Raw genomic sequence first — 23,072 nt, forward strand, 5'->3', positions numbered from 1 at the left:
TGATGAACGTTAAGATGTGTAATGTCCCCAATTTTTGGTTTGTCTTGTGGGGAGATTAGGAGGGATTTCTAGAGCTTATGTTAGCCAGGTCACAGGAGCAGGATTTCTAGAGCTTATGTTTCTCCCCACAGAAACATAGGAAGCTTTCAATCATGAATCATGGCTTTGGCTACTTCCAAGATAGTTTTGTTTTTCTTCTTAGTGACTCCGTTTTGTTGAGGGTTGTATGGAACAATGACCTCCCTCTTAATCCCAACCTCTCTACAGAAGTCTTTGAACTCATTCGAAGTATATTCTCCTCCATTGTCTGTCCTCAGGATCTTGATCTTCTTTCCTGTTTTATTTTCCACAAGAGCCTTGAAATCTCTGAACATGTCGAAAACCTGATCCTTGGTTGTCAAGTAGAAGATCCAAGTTTTGTGAGAGCAGTCATCAACAAAGATTGCATAGTACAAGTATTCTCCAAGATATTTCACCGTCATGGGCCCACAAAGGTCAAATTGAATTAAATGTAGAATCTCCTTATAGTTGTTGCTGCTAGAAGGGAATGGTCCCTTGACATTTCTCCCACTAGCACATCCCAGGCATACACCTTCATGATGAATCTGCATCCTGGGTATCCCTGTAACCATCTTGCTCACAATAGGCAAAGCTTTATAATGAAGGTGAGAAAATGCTCAGTGCCAAAGTTCACATTGATTTGTACTATCATGGACCAATGCTTGAATTGGTCGTCCACAAACTTTGTATAGGCCATCATCCCTGACACCCATTGTGAAGGCTGCCCTCATGCTAGAATTCCTTGGCCAAGCAAGGACTTTTCCATCAATGAATGCAACTCTAAACCCCTTGTCTTCCATGGCAAAGATGGAGACAAGATTCTTCTTTAGGCTTGGCACATACAACACATCTTGTAGAAGAATAGTTTGACCATAATTCAAATGAAAAGAAGCAGAGCCAGTCCCTTTGACATCATGAGTAGAATTATCCCCAAGTAAAATTTTCAAATTGGACTCCTCAACCAAATTTGAGAGGACTTCATGATACCTAGTGAAATGTCTAGATGCTCCATTATCCACCAGCCAGCTATCAATGCTATCCGAAGAAGAGCTAGAAAGAGCAGCAACAAGAACATATTCAGATTGAGAATTTGCAACATTATTAGCATACCTTGTATTTCTGGTCCTCTTTTGAGGGCATTGGGGCTCTTCAACACTTGTATGGGCAGCAGGATCTCTTCCTCTCCTTCTATCGTTGAAGTTGTTGTTTTTGCTGTTGGAGGGCCTTTGAGCATTTCTTCTATTATGGCAATCTCGAGCCATGTGACCAAATTTGTGACACCTGAAGCATTGGACTTTAGAGAAGTCCCTTCTATTATTATTGAATGGTGGAGCGGGCTTCTTTGGCTTGCCTTTAAAAGATCTTCCTTTTCCTTTCTTCACATTGGTTGCAAAAGTTGTAGGTTCTCCTTCATCTTGTTTTTGAATTCTCCCTCTTGAAATGAGCTTGGATTCCTCTTGAGTACAAGAGCCCAAGAGTTTATCAAATGAAGGAGGCTCCTTTCTGCTACTAATGCCTGAAAGGAATGACTTCCAAAACATGGGGAGCCCACCAAGGGTCATTTGCACACATTCTCTTTCAAGAACCATTTCTCGTTTTTTGGCAGTTTATAACACTTGTTTGGGGTATGATGGCACACGTTTTTCTTGCTGGAGTTATTGGCTCCCTTACTCTGTGTTTTTCCACACTTGGCAACAAATTTGTATCACACGTGACACAACACTCTCTATAGGATACGCTGGCCAGCTTTACCTGTCTTCACTGTTACACTCAAATTCGTTGGACACTTGGGCATATACCCTAGCCACTTAGCAATTCGTTTTTGCCTTGGGATTCTCACCACATTTGCCACTTGTTGGTTGAATTTACATTGGGATTTGCTCCCTTTTCTTGTATAAATAAGCCTTTTGGCCTCATTGTTGCCCATGGTTGGAAGCTCTATTCGTGTGTATACTCTGTCAAAATACTTTTGCATTCAATAATATTGAAAAGACTTTGGAGGCCTCTTGGCTTGTCTTGTGGTGAATAATCTTTGGCTTATGAGGTAACCTTGTTGATGTTGATGTGTTTGTTTTTATGATTCTTTCCTTTTGCTTTTGTTTTGCATCTAAGCCCAAAACGAGAATTGTTGTCTAGGGGAGAAAATCTATAAGTATTTGTACATTTTCTTGGGTAATGTTATCACCCCAAGAAACTCTCCTAGGTTGTATATCAGAGATGCTTGGGAACATTACAAACTCAACAAAAATGTTGGAAAATGGTGGATGAATGGAAGAAATGATGCATATTCAAGCCAAATAACTACTTCTACTATGCTTAACCCCAGACATGGGTGAACACCCCCAGACTACAAGGCTTTAGACCACCAATTACTCAAAGTTTAAGGAAAATGTGATGATAGAGAACACTGATCACACCAGCAAAGCATAGGACCCTCTAATGGCCAACTGCAACCAGTTAAAAGGTTTGTAATTCTATTTCCTAATGCTCAGACAAGATGACAACTCTCTGGCACCAACTAAACAGAAACCTGCATACATATTCAATGAAACATACTAGATTCTAACACAGAGGTGAGATGACAGCCCCTCTAATGATAAACATCAAGAGCACATGAAAAAATGCATAACAGGCACAACCTGGAACAAAGAAGAAGTGGAAAGTGAGCAATTAACAACAAAAGAAGCTTGCATTAGCTGAAAATGAAGACCAGAAGCTGTAGGTGTCACAATAGTTGCAGTCTCCAGAAGTTGAACTTTACATCAAGATAACATTCATCAACCCTATTACATCTTGCTTTTGGGCATATATAGAGTTTGTTTACAAAATTGCTTTGCTGACCTATGCGTGGAGGGGTCATAACTGACCACCAACCACATTTACTATCAGATATGGTCTTTGATACAATTTGATTGTTTTAATGAACAAAATGACCTTTATGCTGCTCTGCTGTACTTCACGAACAAGTGAAATGCCGTGTTTATTTGCTCAAGGCTGTCCTTCTCATCCTTGGCCGTGCTGCTTTTTAAATGTGGTTGCTGGGGGTTCAATGCACAGAGTACCGGATCATGGCTCCCTTTCTTCTTCGCATGCACATGACAGGCCCAAAACACGGAAAATGCATGGAAAATGGACGATGGGCAGGAATGAATATTGGTCGTTGGATGGCTCAGACGGACGGTCTAGATCTCTTGGCGGGCGGCGATGGGAAGACACAGAGGCGCAATTGATTATAAGCCGTCGGATCTGACAGATTGGATGGTGGAGATCGGGTTACGTGGGCTATCGGAAGGTATATGTGCGGGAAGATTATAGGCTGTTGGATCTCGGGCGGGGATGATCAAAGGGCTATCAGAAGCCGGAGCTGCGCGACGGTTAACAAGCGGGAGGACGTACGAGAGAGGGCGGTAAGCGGTTTCTCCGCACCGCTTATGGGAGTTGGGTGGTTTTCGTATGCGGAGGAGCGATCGAGTATAAAAGCGCCGCGTGGCAGATGGGACGGTGGGGTAAACCATTTTCCCCGTTGACTAAGATGCGTGCAAGTTACGGGAGCGGGGGCTGCGTATGTCGTTGGATTGCGGCGACGGACGATCTGACGACGGAAAAAAAGTAAAGGGTTAACGGGGGGTGATGTGACCGGGGAAAGCCGCGGGCTGGGGACTTCGTTTGCGCGCGGTTATATGGGTTCAACACTATAAGCACCCGGGGCTAAGCTGAAATGGGGCTCCGATGGATTTCGGGGGTTTATGGAGAAATTCAGAGCAAAACGGAGGAAAACAAGGGTGGCGGGAGTTATAAGGGTATAGAGCAAATGAAAAGGGGAAGGGTAAAATGAACTGTCGCGAGCTCTTTTCTTGCAAAAACACACTGCCACAGTAGTAATCTGATTCTCCAAGGGCATAAGTGCATAGCAGAGCTAACACTGGCTCCTTCTGGGGATGAGATCCTCCTTGTGAGGTCTCAAGAACCTGCAAATCAATGCCTTTCCAGCTGAAAACAAATTAGCCAAATCCCTAGTGTTCCATTGGGCATGGAGTCTATTTCGCCAATACAAAACTGATAAAAACCAAATATTTACAACTTTCAAGGCCAAGGACTTTAAACAACACAATTCTTCAGAAAACGCCCATTGACTGGGCCATCGAAAACTGCCTCTCCTCCCATACTTTTCAGTATGAAGGTGCTGTTCCCTTGAATCTGTGAAATGATGAAAGGCCCTATCTAGAAAGCATCAAATTTCCCGTGATTGCCTTTCTTTTCTTTTAATGCATCCCACTTCAAAACCAAGTCACCAACCTGAAAATTATCTGTTTTTGCCTTCTTATCAAAGGCTTCTTTGATCTTTCTCTGATGTGCTGCAGCCTTTTCAACCAGCTGTTCTCTAATCTGATGTACTTCTGCTAAATCAGTGATCCTCTTTGCCATGTCTTCTTCCTCATTCTGCTCTTCTTGAAGGAATTTTGCCACAGGGAGAGTTAGCTGAATTGGAAATACAGCCTCAGTGCCATATACCAACTTGAAAGGAGAATTCCCTGTAGATTTCTTAATGGTCACTTTGTCAGGCCACAGTGTATACTTGAGCTTAGAATCCCAATTCTTTTTATTGTCTTCCAGCAGCTTCCTAATTATCCTTATCAGGCTTTTGTTTGAAGATTCTGCTAGACCATTTCCTTGAGGATAATATGAGGTGGAATGAACCAGTTTAATACCCATTGAATCACACACATCCACCAATTCTTTTGCCCTGAAGGCTGCTGCATTATCTGTGACCAGTTTATGTGGACAACCAAATCTGCTGAAGATATTCTCAATTAAAAACTTCATGACCACATTATGATCAGCCTTCCTGGTTGGGACTGCTTCAATCCACTTAGTGAAATAATCAGTAGCTACTAATATCCACCTGTGCTGGCCACTGGAATGTGGATTGATTTCTCCCATGAAATCCAAGCCCCACTGTTGAAAAGGTCCTTTTGCCTGTATTGGTTTTAAGGGCAGGGATTTCAACTGCTGTTTTCCTTCAAATCTTTGGCACCTGTCACAAGATTTAACAAAAGAAAACACATCAGAAAATAAAGTGGGTCAATAGTACCCAGCTCTGAGAATTTTATGGGTTGTAGTTTTCCAATAATGGTGTCCTCCACACATGCTGGAATGAAATTGCTGCATAACTCCTACTGACTGTTATTTGTCCAGACACCTCAAAAGCACTCTAGATGGATCCCTCCAATAGAGCAGATTTTCAATAATGCAATATTTAGCTGCCTTAAGCTTGATAGTTCTGGCTTGACCTTGAGTAAGTTTTGAAGGGATTTCTAGCTTCAACAAGAAATTAATTATTGCAGAATACTAATCACATGAAGCTAGATTTTGTGCCATTGACTGCTTTCTCTGTGGTTCAACTGTTTCTTCCTCTTCTGCTTGACCATTTTCTCCAATTGTGCGCAGGAAATCAATATCCAATGATCTGCAATTTTCTTTAGCCAATAACTTGGCAAGACCCTGACCTCTGACAAGCTTGGTGAGCTTCAGTTCTATATTAAATTCTATCATCTTTGCAATCCATTTCGCCCTTCTTCCATTAGCATCAGGCTGTGTCAAGGCATCTTTTATTGCAGTAGAGGGTACATATGCAATTATCTTGGAATGCAAGATGAAAACTCTGAAAGATTTCAAGGATTTGATAAGAGCATATGCCTGTTTTTCAATAATATCACACCTCAGTTCAACATCCCTCAAGTTTTTGCTGAAAAATGCTACTAGATGTTCTGAACCTTCTTCATCTGCCTGCAATAGAACTGCTGCAATGGTGTCTTCAGAGGCAAATGAGAATATATGGAACTCTTTGCTGTAGTCTGGACTTATTAATGTTGGAGCCTCCATAATGGCCTTTTTAATAGACTCAAATGATTTTCTTGCTGGATCAGTCCATCTTACCTCTGATCCTTTTTTCAACATGGAGGTCACATGCTTAACCAATTCTGCAAAATTTGGAATAAACCTCCTCACAAAATTAATTTTGCCTAAAAAGGATTGGATATCTTTCTTTGATCTAGGCACAGACAAGGTCTGTATTGCTTTTATTCTTTCTGGATCAATCTGAACACCTGCAGCAGACACCACATGTCCTAACAGCTTGCCTTCTTCTAAAGCAAACTGTGATTTTTTGGGATTGACTGAAATTCCAAACCTCCTGCACTTCAAAAACACTTTTTTTAAATGCTGCAAATGATTTTGATGGTTGTTGGAGTAAACTGTTATGTCATCAAGGTAGATAAGGACAAATTTATCCTTCTCTCCCACAAATGCTATATCCATAGCTCTCTGAAAGGTTGCTCCAACATTCATCAAACCAAAAGGCATCTTGGCATACTTAAAAGTGCCCCAAGGAGTGGTGAATGCAATTTTCTCTTGGTCATCTGGATGCACAACAATCTGATTAAAGCCGGAAAAACCATCTAAAAAAGACTTTACTTTGGCTCCTGAGACCTTCTACAACAAATGCTCCATCTTCGGTAAGGGATAATTATCTTTCTTTGAGCATTTGTTTAAAGTTCTGAAATCAACACACAGTCTGATTTCTCCACTTTTCTTCCTTACTACTACTAGATTGGCTACCCATTTGGAATATCTGAGAGGGACTATGATCTTGGCAGCCAACAATTTTTAAATTTCTTTTTCAATCAGTGGAAGAAGCATAGGATTTATTGGTCTCAACTTCTATTTAAAAGGAATGGTGTCTTTCTCCAAAGGGATTTTATGCTGAATTATCTTCTTACCATAAGTTTTCAGGTCACTATACTCCCAGGCAAACACATTAGCAAATTGCTTCATTAATTTGTAGTATTCAACACTTTGATTAGCTGACAGATGAGTGGACAAATTTACATATCTAGGCTGACCTGGACTTCCTATATCATGCTTACAAACTGCAAATTGATCTTCTTTTTGGGCAGCTTTGTAAGGCACATCATTTTGGTCAAACAGTCTTTCTAAAAGAATTAAACCCTTAGGCATATGATTGCTGGGAGCTGGACAATGCTCTCTTTACCAATTCTATTTCTAAGCTGGGATTTGGGGTTTTCTAACAAGGCTTCATTATCTTGGTCAATTTGCATTTCAGAAAACTCATCAATGACTTGCAGAAACCTATTTATCTCATCATCATCATCAAAAACTTTCCAATGCTGGACATTGTCAGGCAAGGATGGTCTATACTTCACTTGGACTTCATACACTAGTCTCGGAGGCATTGGAGGGATAAATAGACTAGCATAAACAGCAAGGGAATCAACAAGCTGATTTTGGGCTCTAGGAATATATGAAATACAAAAATAATCAAAAGAATCTCTGGTTCTCCATACCTCATCTCTGTATGCCTTCAGCCTTGGGTGCTTTGCCTGAAATGTTTTATTTACTTGCTGAATGATCAAATCAACATCTCCAAACACCTTCAAATTCTTGATTCCTCTGTCTTTAGCTGCATTAAGGCCCAACAACAGAGCTTCATATTCTGCTATGTTGTTTGTGACTTGAAAAGCCAGCTTAAAAGACAGCTGAATGCTTTCTTTCTCTGGAGATACTAGTACCACCCTTGCTCCTGCAGTCTCCCTGGAACATGCTCCATGAAAGAACATCTCCCAAACCTGATTTCCTTGCTCTTCTTCAGCCCGATTTGTTGGTTTCTTGATCTACAATGAGGCCTTCTAAGAGGCCTTCGAAAAAATTTTCTTGCGAAAAACAAAACCCCAAACAACCGACAAATGGCTTGGAGAACCTCAAATTTCTTCAGAAAAACCCTGCAAATTCTCTAGTAAATTTTAAATTGCCCTGCATTTAGATTTGTCTAATGAAAACTCCGAAATTTTTTTCAAGATGTCTACCTGCAACTTGCAATGGCAAAAACAGAAAACCCAGAAGTAAAATGTGCAAGAAACAAAATTGAAAAACCCTAAATCAACTAAATAATTACAGAAATTACAAATTGAAGGCTCCAAGCAGCCAAATTTGTCAATAATCCACAGTAATATTTTCAGAATTTAAATTTAATGTGAGATACTTCAAAAAACCCTTCATGCATTCATAAAAAAAAATTCAAATGATAAGCCCGGGCTCAAAACTGGTTTGGTTCCTTCAGAAAACGCAATCCGGGAGTTGGCTGGTTCAACCGAGAACTTCCCCGAATGCCCAGTAATCTAATAAAAAGGGATTTCCTGCACAGCTTAAAATCAACCATTAACATAGAGGGAGAAAACAATAGTGAAATCTAGATCAAATGGAGATACCTGCCATTATATTTCAGAAATTAAACTGTCATTCAAACCCAAGAGATCAGACAAGATACCTGTGCCTAAATCAATCTTCATCAAGCTATTATCAATGACTGAAAATAAAATTATGCAGAAAAATAAAACATCTTATAGCATTTCCAGAAGAGTAACACCAGCAAGATTTCAACCCCAAAGTCTTTCTTTATTGCACAGAAAATGAATGCAAGAGAGCTTTCTTTAGCACACGACTCTCAGATTGAATTTGATCTCAAATGACCTCTAACACCCTATGTAAAAGAAAATTTCCCAACAGCTAGTTCGAGTGATCCATGTCAAACTAATCTCGACCGTGGATGAGGATCAAAATCCTTTTTAATCTCATTCGTCGAAATTTTAAATGTATTTTAATATATTAAAAAATTAAAACTTTGCATTTATTTTCTCCTTATTATTATTTTATTTTATTTTTTCAAATATTTATTATTTATTATTTTTTAATTATTAATTATTTTTTAATTTTTTTAATTTTATTATTTTTTTATTATTTACATCTTTTTATTATTTTTACTATTTTTTAATTTTTTTTTTTTATTTTTGGATCCTCAAACTTAGCCCTTCGGAAAAATCACTTAGGACCTAGGACTTAGGACTTATGAGGGGATTAAAACATTTTCTAACCCTCAAGACACTTTACATCATGACTTTTACAATTTTACATCTCAAGGGCGAAAACCCGTTTGACATAGACCCTCATAGACCACCCAGTTCTGCGACATCTATAATCTAGCAGATCAAACAATTTGTAATAACCTAACCAAATAGTTAGAGTTATTTCCAAATTATTTTTACATAAACTCGAAGCACACTAAGGTTCCCCTAAGATTCTAATGACAAAATCCGTTCTGGCTTTGGGGTTAGGCTGAAGGAAAACTCTGCCGATCATGGGTCGGTGAGACAAAAAACCTTCTGGAACGTAGATTATCACTAGAAAATTAGGTTTGCCTAGGTAATTTACATACATGACTCAGATCTGCTAAGATTATTTACAATTTACACATGCAGACTTGGTTTACAACATAACATAATTGGGCAGATGATGACAATCGAATGGCATGGACACGTGACATGGCACCCCTAAGGGTAAGCATTGGCACCAAAGAGGGATGTGCTAGCCCTCCTAAGTCATCTCAATGATAACCATCCTCATCTGTGCTTTCGAAGAAGGCACCATCCACCAAAATAGGGTCAAGGCCAGCTAGGGGGCATCTTCAGTCCATTTGGGCATATCATCAAATAGTCCAATGTCCAAGCTTTTAAGTTTAGTGTTTTAGCATTTGGAGGCTCATCAAGGGGTGTAGCATCATGTGGAATCAAATCAAGGCTCAATGCTCATCTTTGGAGGGCCAAGGTTGGGGCCACAAAGTTAGGTTTGCTTTAAGAAAGGGGCAAAGAACCTATTGGAAGGGTTGAAAAAGAATGAAGCTATCCCTTAAGGAATCTCTACTACATATGTGATACCACCTAAACAAACCTCTCAAGATCAAGTGAGATAAACTTATTTAGGGACAAAAAACCATTAAAGTATCATCGTGAAAACCTTGGAGTCACCCAAAAGCAAAAAAATTAAAAAAAATCGTTGTTTTTTAATTCACGGGCCACTGTCATCCAACCCGGCACAGCTGTTAGCACAACTCGGCCGGCTCGGTAATACCCCGACTGGCCGAGTCGACCCGGTGAGGCCTTCACTCGGACCAACTCGGCCAAATCGGTTCCAAGCTGGCCGAATCTTAAAACACTGGTTGAGAGTGGTTCCAACCACATTGGATTTCATATGGATAAATTAGAATTTTAGATCCCACTCAAAATTTTGCAGACTCATCAATTTTTAGGATTTAGTATTTGGGGGGTTGAATTGTTCCAGTGGATTTTGTCATGTATGAGGGTTTGGAACTAGCATTTAATCAAGAGCACCAGTCCTCTATGTACCTCAATGTTGGTGGCATTGATTGTTGAACTCATCTGTCTTGACCCTAGTAAAAATGTACCCATCACTCATACAAACTCTCTATTTGACATGTTAAGCTTTTTCTATCTTATTTAAATTCTTAGAGGGTGATATTGATGATGAGGATCTCAATATAGGCAATGATTTTTGATGATATGTAGGTATTAGTTATAGCATGATTTTATAGTATTAGTTATAGTATTAGTTATTTGTCAATCTATTTTTGGTCAAAGGTTGGATTGCACTCGATGCTATTTTGATTATATGCACCCTTGCTTGCCATATGTATATGAAAAACTTTGCATGTATGTGTATAATGGCTTGGATCCATTTGGATGCACATGAATATATATGTTTTTGTTTTTTCAAAATACATACCAACCAACACTAGGAGTGGTATTGATGGAAAGGCATGAAGCCATAGATAAAGTGGTTTCAAAACCTTGGATGCTAACTCATCCACTTTGGTTGATGCTTCTACATTCATTGTAAATTACTGTTATTGGTGCTTGTCTTCTTTTCAAGACATTGGCTAGCATAGTAAGGCTTTGGAACTTTAAACATGTCACATGACAAATCCTTCTTACCATGGTTAGAAGAACATGCGTCTTCTTTCATACCCCTCTTGGGTCCTCCTTTGGTTGCACCTTTTGTCATTTTCTTGACGAGAACTAAGTTTTGAACTTCATTGGTTCTAGTTTCTGTTCTTGTCTTGTGTTCTTATTGGATAAATGCATCCAAAAGCTTCTAATAAATTAGCAGCCTGCAGGTGTTCTTGATCATAGAACCTTTTGCAAGAAGCTTCCATGGTGATGATAAACTGTTTAAGGCAATGAGCACTAAGTTCCAGAGGTGCATCTCTTCCATTAGCATCTGCAACATACATTTCTGATTGGTGAAATTTGAAGCTCCCTTTAGTTAGTCACACTCTTTGAGCCCTGGCATCTAGTTAGCTATTCCTGAAGTCATTGTGAACAGAACTTTAATCAAAATAGATCAGCCAAAGAAGCAACCTATCACAGTTTCAATTCAACCCTCTTGAGCATGAATTCTTTTTTTTCAATTGTTGGAGTTTCTTAAGTGTCACACACACTAACCTTCCACAGGAATGGATCTTCACCAATAATTACTAGAGCTTTCTGGTCATCACACCTATTGGAATCTTTTGCTCTCAACTACCTCTCTCAGGTAGATGAATTCTTTGTGCACTTGGATGGAAAATTATAGTGGTGCATCTTTGATACCGTGTCAGAATTTCACCGTTGACAACAGATCTGCATTCACAGAACATATACCCTACAACTGAATCTGAAAACTTGTGAAACACATTCCAAAACTTCAGATCTGCATAAACCAAAATGCTATATAGAAGATTCAAGAGTGTAGACACCGCATATCAATAGCGAGATTGCTATAGCAGCAAAAAACTGATGGATCTAAGAAAAGATAATTCTGAAAATCAGATCCGAATACTAAATTAGTTCAACACCTGCACAATAAGTAGAATAAAAATCAGATTTGAAAATTATATTGACATGGTAAATCAGCTCAGCACTAGCCTGACTGCAGGTAGAAATCAATTATGTAAAATTCAGATCAGTGTACTCAATATGCAGCAACAATCACAAATCTTTTTATTACAGTGGAAAAGGAAGATTATGTTAACCAAAATCAGCTTCTTCCAAGCTTACAATATAAAACTGATCAATGTATCACAAACTCAAAGCAAAACATTATAACTAGAACACCTTAGCTATTACATCTCACTACTCTTTTCTCTAGTTTGATGCTTTTAAGAAACGCACCTCACCTTCCCTTTTAAAGTTTTATAGAACAAGAGAAGGGGGTTACAAGTAAAAACCTAGACTAGCTCCACCAAACAGAGTTCGGCCACAAGCGAAGTGCTCCATCTTGACAAGGTCCACCCAACAGAGTTAGGCCACAAGCGAGGTGCTCCATCTTGACAAGGTCCATTTTAACCCTAACTCATCTGTCTTACATGTGCTAAGGGTAGGTGGTTACATGACAACTTGTGCCAGGCATGTTTCTCCAAGTAACTAACTGAAGTAGTGCAACCAACATGTACAAAGATAGGTACATGCTTACACATTTGCCAAAGTAGATACACACCCACACATTTGCAAAAGTAGGTATGCCCACTCATGCGAAGCACCAACTCCACACATTTTTATGGAACAACTTAAGCAGTGTGCCCGAGGCCACAATGGGTAAACTAACAAGGCACTCCTTGTTGATGCTCACTTTTGCTTATTCTCAATCAAAGCTTTTGGTTATTTGTGGACATTAACATGATTTATTCTCTGTTTATTCTAGGCTATCTTAGTTCAAGTGCAGTATGTTCAGAATCTTCAGATCCAAAAAGTAAAATCTAAAAATTTGAAAATTATCTATGAAATGTGGAAATTTTTGGTCTATAAATGGTATCTGTTAATTCCATGTTACTGCTATTGCCTGCATTCATGCTGGTCTCTTTGCTTTTAATGCTTATATGATGGGAGCTAATTTTCTTCATCTGGGGAAGGACAGGGAAAAGTTGGTTGCCACAGAAAGGATTTATATTCAGGAATATTTTTTGGATTAGGAAAATGCATAGCTTGGTAAAATCTGTGGTGCGTTCTGCCCACTAGCAGCTTCTTTTCTATGTCTGAAATTGCAATACATAATGATAGGGTATCACCTCGAAGATATCCTGCGGGAAGGTTGATTTATACTGCGGACTGTGGTGAAATCAGGGTGTTCATCCATCGATAAGAGGAGAAGTATGGGAGTTTTTGCTGGGATGCTTTGATCCTAAAAGTAGCTTTGCGGAGCGAAATTCTCTCAGAACACGTCGAAGGTAATCCATATTTAGCAACTGTATTGTTTCTGGTATCTGGTTTGCAAAGTAGATTTATATGTTCAGTATCTGTTCCATCTCTTTCATAATATTCAAGTTTTCCCATCTTCACTGAAAGAGTTTCTTCCTTGCAAACATGCTATAGCTTCCTGTGGCTGATGTAACATTGCTTTTGATTTGGTTTATTGTATTACTTTTAAACTAAGTCACCTGAAACGAGGACACGAGACACATAGGGCATGAAAATACAAGTATCCAACGCGTGACACAACGACTCCCCGAAATAGGACACAGAGGAAACATTATATATTACATATTGAAAAATATAAAAAATTAGTGAATTACACTTCAAATATGAAATATATAAAAGATTTAGATGATCATGATACAAATTCAATAGACAAACTAATGCATGTAACCAAAATAGCATTGAGTGCAAATGCAATCCATCTCTAAACCAAAAACACATCAACAAAAAGGCCCTAAATGTAAAACCCAACTTTTACAAACTTAATGCCTAGTTTTAGTGAATGTAAAATCCAATTTTCACCAACCTTAATGCCTAATTTCACAAGTAATTGGAAATTTAACTGATACTGAAGAAATTTAAATGCAGATAATTACTTGTAAATCTTGCTTGGGTTGATTTTGGCTGTTGTTGCTCCCAAATTGCACCAAACCAACTGTTTCCTCCCAGCCTACTCTGGGATTAACCTTTTCAGTTCCCAGATCCAGAAGACTCTGTATTTGAGGTCTTTTGTCCCCTGTGCCCAAAATTCCAAGAACAATTCCTCAAAATTCCTCCTCTGTTTGTGACTCTCTCTGTATTTCCTCCTCCCTTCCCTTCACTGGAAAGGCAAAATCGAGACCCCCTTCTATGTCATATCCCTTATCCTTATATTCCCCAAAACCACCGTCTCCCAGCATTTTCATCTGATCTATATTCCCTGCTCTCTGACACGTGGAAATCCAGAGTGGTCTTTTTTCCCTTTTTACAGCCGGTCAATAACATTATGAATTGATTGAGTCGGTTATGTCCTTGTCAAAAGGTTTATTTAAATTTTTTTGTCATATGTACTTTGGACGTTGTTATTTGGTTCCTTTAGTTGATATAACATATGTATATAATTAAATTTCTTTTAGTTAATAATTTATTTCCTTTAATTCCTTTATATTATATTTAATATAAAATATATAATTTCATTAATATTATTAATAATTAATAATTAATAATAATTAATATAATATTATATTATAGTTCCCATTTAGTTAATATAATTATTAATATGATAGTTACCGTTTTATTTTATATAATCATTTGTATTTGCTTTTATTCTGAATAATATGTTAATTATATATTTTTTGAATCAGTGACCGGAGAATCCACAGTATGAACATTTTTATACCAATGTTTCAAATCCCAAATGGGATCCATCATCAGGATATGAGAATGATGATAAAAGAAGAGCTACTAAGAAAGAATAAATAGGACATGAAAATAACAAGTATACATAGCAAGTAATTCCCTCAATAAGTTCATTATGTTATGGCGAGTTAGGTATTTACTCAGTATGTCAATAATTTATTCATTGCACTTTTCATAATTAGTTAGCACGTATACTAGTGTAGTGCATGCAATGCATGCATATGTAGCTATCATATGCATGTCTCGTATGCATGCTAATAGTCATATTCTATCTGTAATTCGAGATGGGTCATTACAGTAAATGGCCTGTATAGTCCAAAAAATTATGCTACAACAAATAACTAGTACTATATATCATCAAAATCATTGTCTATATTGAGATTCTCATCATCAACATCACCCACTAAGCATTAAAATAAGATAGAAGACACTTAACATGTTAAATTGAGATTCTGTTTGAGTGATGGGTGCATTTTTACTATGGTCATGGTAGAGGAGTTCAACAATCAATGTCAGGAACACCAAGATACATAGAGGGCTTGGTGCTTTTAATTAAATGCTAGTTGCATACCTGTTGAAATTTGGTACCGGAGGACAAGTGGTTCCCTTAGAATTTGATCTTTGGTCTAGGGAAAATTGTTCAAAAGAATTTAATTTTTCTCTTAAAGTGACTTTATAATTTTATAAAGTTAAATTTAATTTAAAAGTGACTTTAAGTGATAAAGTTACTAAGTCTAATTTTAAAGTGACTTTTATAAAGTCAATGAAAAATTAGAAAGGAAAAGTGACTTTGGAAATAAATGACTAAGTGGGTCTTTATTAAAGTGGGGTGAATTAAAAAATAAAAAGTGAGATTTAAATGAGCATTTAATCTCAGCCATTGATCTAAATCTATTTCAGCCATTGGATTTAGAGATCACCCAAAAGTCACTTGGAGTTATATTAAGGGAGGAAAAGGAGGAAAAGATCACATTCGATTCAATTCTTTCATGAGCAGATTGAGAGAAGGAGAGCAAGAGAGCAAGGGATATTTCTGGGCGGTGTATCAGCAGCGGTGTATCAACAGCTGTGTATCAGCAACAACAGCGGTGTATCAACAACAGCAGCGGTGTATCAACAACAGCAGCGGTGTATCAGCAACAACAACGGTGTATCAGCAGCAGTGTATCAGCAACAGCAGCGGTGTATCAGCAGCTGTGTATCAGCAACAACAGCGGTGTATCAGCAGCGGTGTATCAGCAACAACAGCGGTGTATCAGCAGCGGTGTATCAGCAACAACAGCGGTGTATCAGCAACAGCAGCGGTGTATCAGCAGCGGAGTATCAGCAAGGCTGAGTTTCAGCAAGGCTGAGATAAGTTGTAAAAGTCTGTTTGCTGATTTTTTTGCTGAACATTTCTCCTACTGTAAAAAGGCATTTTCCAGAAATAAAGAAGAGCTCTCAAACTGGTTTTCCCCAAGAGTTGTAGGGGGTTTTTCCAGGGTCACATTGACAAAAAATCTCAGTGTTTAAATGTGTTTTAATGGCTGTTTATTATCGCTGATTTTTATTTTTGCAATTTCCAGCATTCTGTAAAATTTCCAGAATTTGTGTTTTCAACAAATTTATTTTTTTCAGCTTGTTAAATATATGGTTATGGGAAAGGGCATTTAACTATATGGGAGAAATAAGGAGAAACTGAAAACCGGGGTGGGAAATGAGAAATTTCTACATGGTATTAGAGGTTGAGTGCTGAAGGGCAGTTTGGGACAGCAAAAGGAAAAATTACAGTTGCTGATTTTTCACTCAGAAAATTCCAGCAAGCTGAATTTTTTCATAAACAACAGTTTTACCTTTATTACAGCAGTGCTATTTTTCAGTTTTAGGACAGCAGGATGTCATTGGGATTGAGGGTGGAGGATAGGCTGGATGGGCATATAAATTACAACGTTTGGAAGGAGAGAATGCAGAGTATCTTTGAGGAGGCAGAAGTCTGGGATATCATGGTGCATACCACACAGAACCCTGTTGTTGTGCCTACTGATGCTACTCAGTTGACAGCTTATAATAAAAAGAACAACAAGGGTAAGAGGCTGATTCTAGACGGAATCAAAGACCATTGCATTCCACATGTGAGAGGAAAGAGCAATGCCCATGAGATGTGGACAACATTGTCCAATCTCTACCAGAGTACCAATGAGAACCAAAAGATGGTCCTGAAGGAGAAGCTGAAGAACATTAAGATGGGTAATGATAGTGCAGCTGGATATCTCACAAAGATTATTAATGTGAGAGATGAGTTGGCAGCGATTGGAGAGGCCATACATCCACCGAGTTGGTGCGGATTGCAGTGAATGACCTCCCCCGTTCATGGTTGAACTTTGTTGATGGGGTTTGTGCACGTGAGACCCTTCCCACATGGGAGAAGTTTTGGGATGATTGCATTCAGACAGAGATCAGGAAAGGTCAGCTTGGGGCAGCTAAGCCAGTTGAGCAGGATGAGGATGTAGCATTGGTGGCAGGAGGCAAGAAAGGCAAAGGGAAGAAGCAGGCTTCCACAAGCAGTGGTGGGGGCAAAGGCAAAGGTAAAGGTAAACAGGGGAACACACAGAAGGACTATTCCAAGGTGAAGTGTTGGAATTGTCAAAAGATGGGACACTATGCAGTTGTGTGTCCGGAGAAGAAGAAGAAGAAAGGGAAGAACCAGGACGTGGCAACTTCAGCAAAGATTGAGGACTTTGCTGGTCGTTTTGACCGAGAGTTTGCGTTCACTACGTGTGAGTCCTCTAGTGCAGGATCACCTGCCACACAGGTTCAGAGGGAGCATGCTTTTCCCTCGATTAGCGGAGCATCTTCAGTTATCTGGTATGTGGACAGTGGGGCTTCACGTCATAAGACAGGAGTCCGTGAGTACTTCTCAGAGCTTTCAGAGAGTGGCACTGATATTGAGGTAGTATTCGGTGATGACAGAGTTGTTAGAGTAGTCGGGGTGGGGACAGTGACATTTCAGAGGGAGTCCAAACCTCCCTTGAAGGTGTTAGAGGTTCTTTATGTGCCAGGGATGAGGAAGAACCTCATATCTGTCTCAGCTTTGGAGGACAGAGGATATGAAGTACTGTTCAGGGGAGGACAGGTGTTGATGTATCCCAGGGGCACTCCAGCTGATTCAGCTAGAGTGATAGGTGTATGCCATGCAAAGGTGTACAAGTTTGCATTCCAGCCCCTTTTGGCATTGAGCAGTAATACCGACAGCAGAGCTAGCAGTTCTGAGCTGTGTGAGATTTGGCACCGCAGGATGGGACATATGTATCATGGAGCCTTGAGGACATTGCGGGAGATCACTACAGGTGTGCTAGATTTCAGTACTGATCACTTTGATACTCGCAGAGGTTGTGTGATGGGCAAGTTTGCCAAATCCCCTTTTCCCAGCAGTGACAGTAGAGCGACGGGGATACTTGATTTGATTCATTCCGATGTGAGCGGTCGGATGTCTCATGTTTCCTTGAGTGGATATGAGTACTATGTTTTATTCATCGATGATCACTGCAGGAGGACCTGGATTTATTTTTTGAAGACCAAGAGTGAGGTCTTCAAGCGGTTTCAGGAGTTCAGAGCTCTTGTGGAGACTCAGACAGGTCGAAAGATCAAGTCCTTGAGGTCGGACAATGGAGGAGAGTACACCCTTGGAGAGTTTGTTGACTATTGTGCGGAGGCAGGCATTAGGAGGGAGTTCACTGTTCCTTACAACCCCCAGCAGAACGGGGTTGCGGAGAGGAAGAACAGATCCATCATAGGGGCTGCCAAAGCCATGTTACATGATCAGGGGTTGCCATTGTTATTGTGGGCAGAGGCTTGCAACACAGCTGTTTACTTGCAGAACAGGAGTCCGCATCGTGCCTTGGGGCACATGACTCCGGAGGAGGCTTTCTCTGGGAAGAAGCCTGATATTGGTCATCTTCATATCTTTGGATGCATTACATACTCCTATATACCCAAGGAGAAGAGGACCAAACTAGAGCCCACCGCAGAGAAGGGTATCTTTGTGGGCTATAGTGAGACCTCAAAGGCCTTTCGGATTTACATTCCTGCACAGAGGAGAGTTGTTGTTAGACGGGATGTGAAGTTCGAGGAGGACAGGGCCTTTAGGAGGTCACGGGAGTTAGAGTATCTGGATCAGCCAGACCCTCAGCAGCAGTTGAGTTAGTCGCAGGGATCCAGTGGGCAGGGATCAGGAGGATCCAGAGGTACATCTATGACGATGTCAGGTTCGTCAGTGAACAGTGGCTCGCCGAGCCAGAGGGGTGGTGCTCCGGGCAGCATGCAGAGCAGTTCACAGAGAAGTTCACTAGGGAGTCCATTGATGGACAGTTCACACGGTGCCTCAGCTTCTACAGGTTCAGGTGCAGGCAGGAGGACAACAGACAGACAGTCAGGAGTTTAGGCTACTAATGGTGATGAGGAGGAGTTTCATTCTCCTATTGGAGAAGCATGCTCAGGGAAGAGAAAGCCCAAGTGGCTTCAGGACACCTTGAGAGATGCCTCATCTGTTGCTGAGCCGAAGAGGCCGGTCAGAGAGAGTAGACCACCTGAGAGGTTTTGTAGCTATATGGCGATGGTTACCAGCATCCTTGACTCTGAGCCTTCTGGCTATGAGGAGGCAGCTAGCCAGCAGGTCTGGAGAGAGGCCGTGCAGGAGGAGTATTCTTCTATCATGAAGAATGATGTTTGGGAGGTGGTGCCGAGGCCTGAGGGCAAATCCGTGGTTACCTCCAGATGGCTTTACAAGGTAAAGCATGCTGCAGATGGCAGCATTGAGAAATTCAAAGCGAGGTTTGTGGCTAGAGGGTTCTCCCAGGTAGAGGGAGTTGATTATGAGGAGACCTTCGCTCCCGTGGCTCGATATACTTCGATCCGCTCCATTATATCGATAGCAGCAGAGATGGGTTGGAAGATCCACCAGATGGATATAGACCCATGTCGACACCGATGATCACCAACTGGAAGAAGCTTCATGCTTCGGATTCCGAGTTGGTGGATCCCACATTGTACAGGCAGCCGATTGGTTCCTTGATGTATTTGGTCAACACTAGACCAGATATCTGTTTTGCAGTCAACACGATGAGTCAGTTTATGTGTGAGCCTAGGAAGGTTCACTGGGTGGCTGCAAAACACATTTTGCGGTACTTGCAGGGGACAGTGAATTATGGTCTGGACTACAGGCAGGGAGATGGAGTGAGATTGGCAGGATACACTGATTCTGATTGGACAGGTTGTGCTTCTGATAGGAAGAGCACTTCAGGGTGCTATTTTGGGTTGGGTTCAGCAGTAGTGTCATGGTTCAGCCGGAAGCAACAATCAGTAGCACTGAGTTCAGCGGAAGCAGAGTATATGGCAGCCAGTCTAGCTAGTTGTGAGGCTATCTGGCTTCGCAAGATGTTGTTTGGCTTATTTGGTCAGTCGTTGAGACCTTCAGTGATTTACTGTGATATTCAGAGTTGCATTAAACTCACGGAGAACCAAGTATTTCATGACAGGTCAAAGCATATCGGGATCAGATATCATTTCACCAAAGACTATGTTCAGAAGGGAGCTGTGAAGCTTGAGTATATTTCCACTGATGAGCAGGTTGCAGATATTCTTACCAAAGACTTACCACGGGGCAAGCATGTCTACTTCAGAGACAAGATGGGTGTGGTGAGGAACACCTTCCTCGGTAAGAGGGAGTGTTGAAATTTGGTACCGGAGGACAGGTGGTTCCCTTAGGCTTTGATCTTTGGTCTAGGGAAATGTGTTCAAAAGAATTTAATTTTTCTCCTAAAGTGACTTTATAATTTTATAAAGTTAAATTTAATTTAAAAGTGACTTTAAGTGATAAAGTTACTAAGTCTAATTTTAAAGTGACTCTTATAAAGTCAATGAAAAATTAGAAAGGAAAAGTGACTTTGGAAATAAATGACTAAGTGGGTCTTTATTAAAGTGGGGTGAATTAAAAAATAAAAAGTGAGATTTAAATGAGCATTTAATCTCAGCCATTGATCTAAATCTATTTCAGCCATTGGATTTAGAGATCACCCAAAAGTCACTTGGATCACCCAAAAGTCACTTGGAGTTATATTAAGGGAGGAAAAGGAGGAAAAGATCACATTCGATTCAATTCTTTCATGAGTAGATTGAGAGAAGGAGAGCAAGAGAGCAAGGGTGATTTCTGGGCGGTGTATCAGCAGCGGTGTATCAGCAGCTGTGTATCAGCAACAGTAGCGGTGTATCAGCAACAACAACGGTGTATCAGCAACAGCAGCGGTGTATCAGCAGCTGTGTATCAGCAACAACAACAGTGTATCAGCAGCGGTGTATCAGTAACAACAGCGGTGTATCAACAGCTGTGTATCAGCAACAACAGCGGTGTATCAGCAGCTGTGTATCAGCAACAGCAGCGGTGTATCAGCAACAACAGCGGTGTATCAGCAAGGCTGAGTTTCAGCAAGGCTGAGATAAGTTGTAAAAGTCTGTTTGCTGATTTTTTTGCTGAACATTTCTCCTACTGTAAAAAGGCATTTTCCAGAAATAAAGAAGAGCTCTCAAACTGGTTTTCCCCAAGAGTTGTAGGGGGTTTTTCCAGGGTCACATTGACCAAAAATCTCAGTGTTTAAATGTGTTTTAATGGCTGTTTATTATTGCTGATTTTTATTTCTGCAATTTCCAGCATTCTGTAAAATTTCCAGAATTTGTGTTTTCAGCAAATTTATTTTTTTTCAGCTTGTTAAATGTATGGTTATGGGAAAGGGCATTTAACTATATGGGAGAAATAAGGAGAAACTGAAAACCGGGGTGGGAAATGAGAAATTTCTACAATACCCTCATACATGACAAACTGCAACATAAATGTTGTAATCTCCGCGATCTTGAAATCCTGAAAACTGTTAAGTTTGCTGGTTTTTGAGTGCAATCTAAAATTCTACTTTCTCCATATGAAATCCAATGAGTTGAAACCACTCTCAAACATCTTGAGTCATTTCGTGGTAATGTTAAAAATTTAAGTAAAAGGATTTTATATTTCATTTTCATCTTTTCACTGTAAGAATTTAACATTACGATTAAAAACATTAGTAGGGCTTGGACAAATCCACTTTCCAACACTTGGAAATTGGAATCCCTTCTAACATTGCTTAATTTCCCTTAGCTGCACATCAAAACCTTTGAGAGCTCCAAAATTGTGATTGAATTGTGTGAGAATGAGACAATAAATTGATTTTGGGATTTTTTTTCACATGACACGTGTCCAAATTTCAGGACACCAGTAGGGCATGTGTTTGACACATGTCAAACTCGTGTCCTACGAATAGGACAGAGTCAAACTCGTGTCGAACATGCAAGGTTTGCGATACATGGGGGGGTGGGGAAGGACATGTCTGGTGACTTAGCTTTTAAACCAATATTTCTTAAAATAGAGATGCCCAAATCCAATAAAGTTATGCCAAAATGTGATATGAGCAACGAGGGAAATAAAGATTAGGGTTATGCCAATAGTTACAAAACAATATATCTCTCATCCAACCTGAGGCTGCATTGTCCATGGGTGGCACGTTTGTTAGCATCCTTTTGTGTGCTATGATTGAAGAGAGGGAATCCCATTATCCCACCATCTGTAAACAATTGTTAAAGGGACAACACAAATTTGTGTTAGCCTGCTGCTAGTTTCCTTTTTTGCTGCCTGGGTGCAGCCCTGAATCCATTTCAAACAGTGGAGCAAAAGATTTGTTCAACACATTCCTAACGGTATTTATTGGACAAACATAGATAATTTCAATTAAGATAATTTGATGGATTAATAACAAGATAACAAAGTTAGTGTGTATGGACCTGTTGACCCTGTTGCCTACACCTACCTACAAGTCAGTAATATGCCTTCAGGGTATTAATTATGCAGGGCAGGAATACGCCTGCTCTGATACCATGTTAAACACATATGGGCAACAAGAGAAAATATGAAAGATAAGACATGCAGTACAATTTTTATTGACAAATGATATACATTTATAGTACATTGTTTGACCATTGGGTTTCACATCCCAAGGTCTCTTGGACTACTTAGTCTATTCAGCTTCCACACTAACCCATTTAGGATTAGGTGTCCAACAGGAGCCAATCCCAATGTAGAAGTGATTAAACAAGTGGCATGAGGTGACAATCCCAAAGAGAAATTCGAATTTGTTGAATGGAGCTACAATGCCAAGTGCAGAAATCGAATTCTGGCAAGTGGACATCATTTTCTTCTTCCCTTATGTGCCAAATTCGAATTTTATGGTGGAATGACAAGTGTATATGGGTGGTAACCCATGTGGGGACAATTTCACACAAAAATCTCCACCAAATATTCTCCCAAATCCTCCCAAATGTGCATTAACTTCACAAGTTTGAATTTCCAAGCAACTTTTTCATTTAGTGCCAGAAATTCGATTCTATTCTAGCACATGT

At 39.9% G+C, this 23,072-nt stretch overlaps 1 protein-coding gene across 1 annotated transcript in view; it reads left to right on the top strand.

Annotated features, from left to right (window-relative positions):
• Positions 1–23,072, top strand: part of LOC149251673 (Ypt/Rab-GAP domain of gyp1p superfamily protein) — a 452,310-nt gene that overhangs the window by 86,168 nt on the left and 343,070 nt on the right. Inside the window, exon 3 of the mRNA XM_089459518.1 lies at positions 13,089–13,192. Coding sequence (XP_089315644.1) covers positions 13,089–13,192 — 104 coding nt within the window. The remainder of the gene's footprint in view (positions 1–13,088; positions 13,193–23,072) is intronic.

This window comes from Pinus tabuliformis, chromosome 7, assembly GCF_031772625.1.
Source record: "Pinus tabuliformis cultivar Carrire ecotype Pingquan chromosome 7, CPIR1, whole genome shotgun sequence".
In the NCBI taxonomy this organism is placed as follows: domain Eukaryota; kingdom Viridiplantae; phylum Streptophyta; class Pinopsida; order Pinales; family Pinaceae; genus Pinus; species Pinus tabuliformis.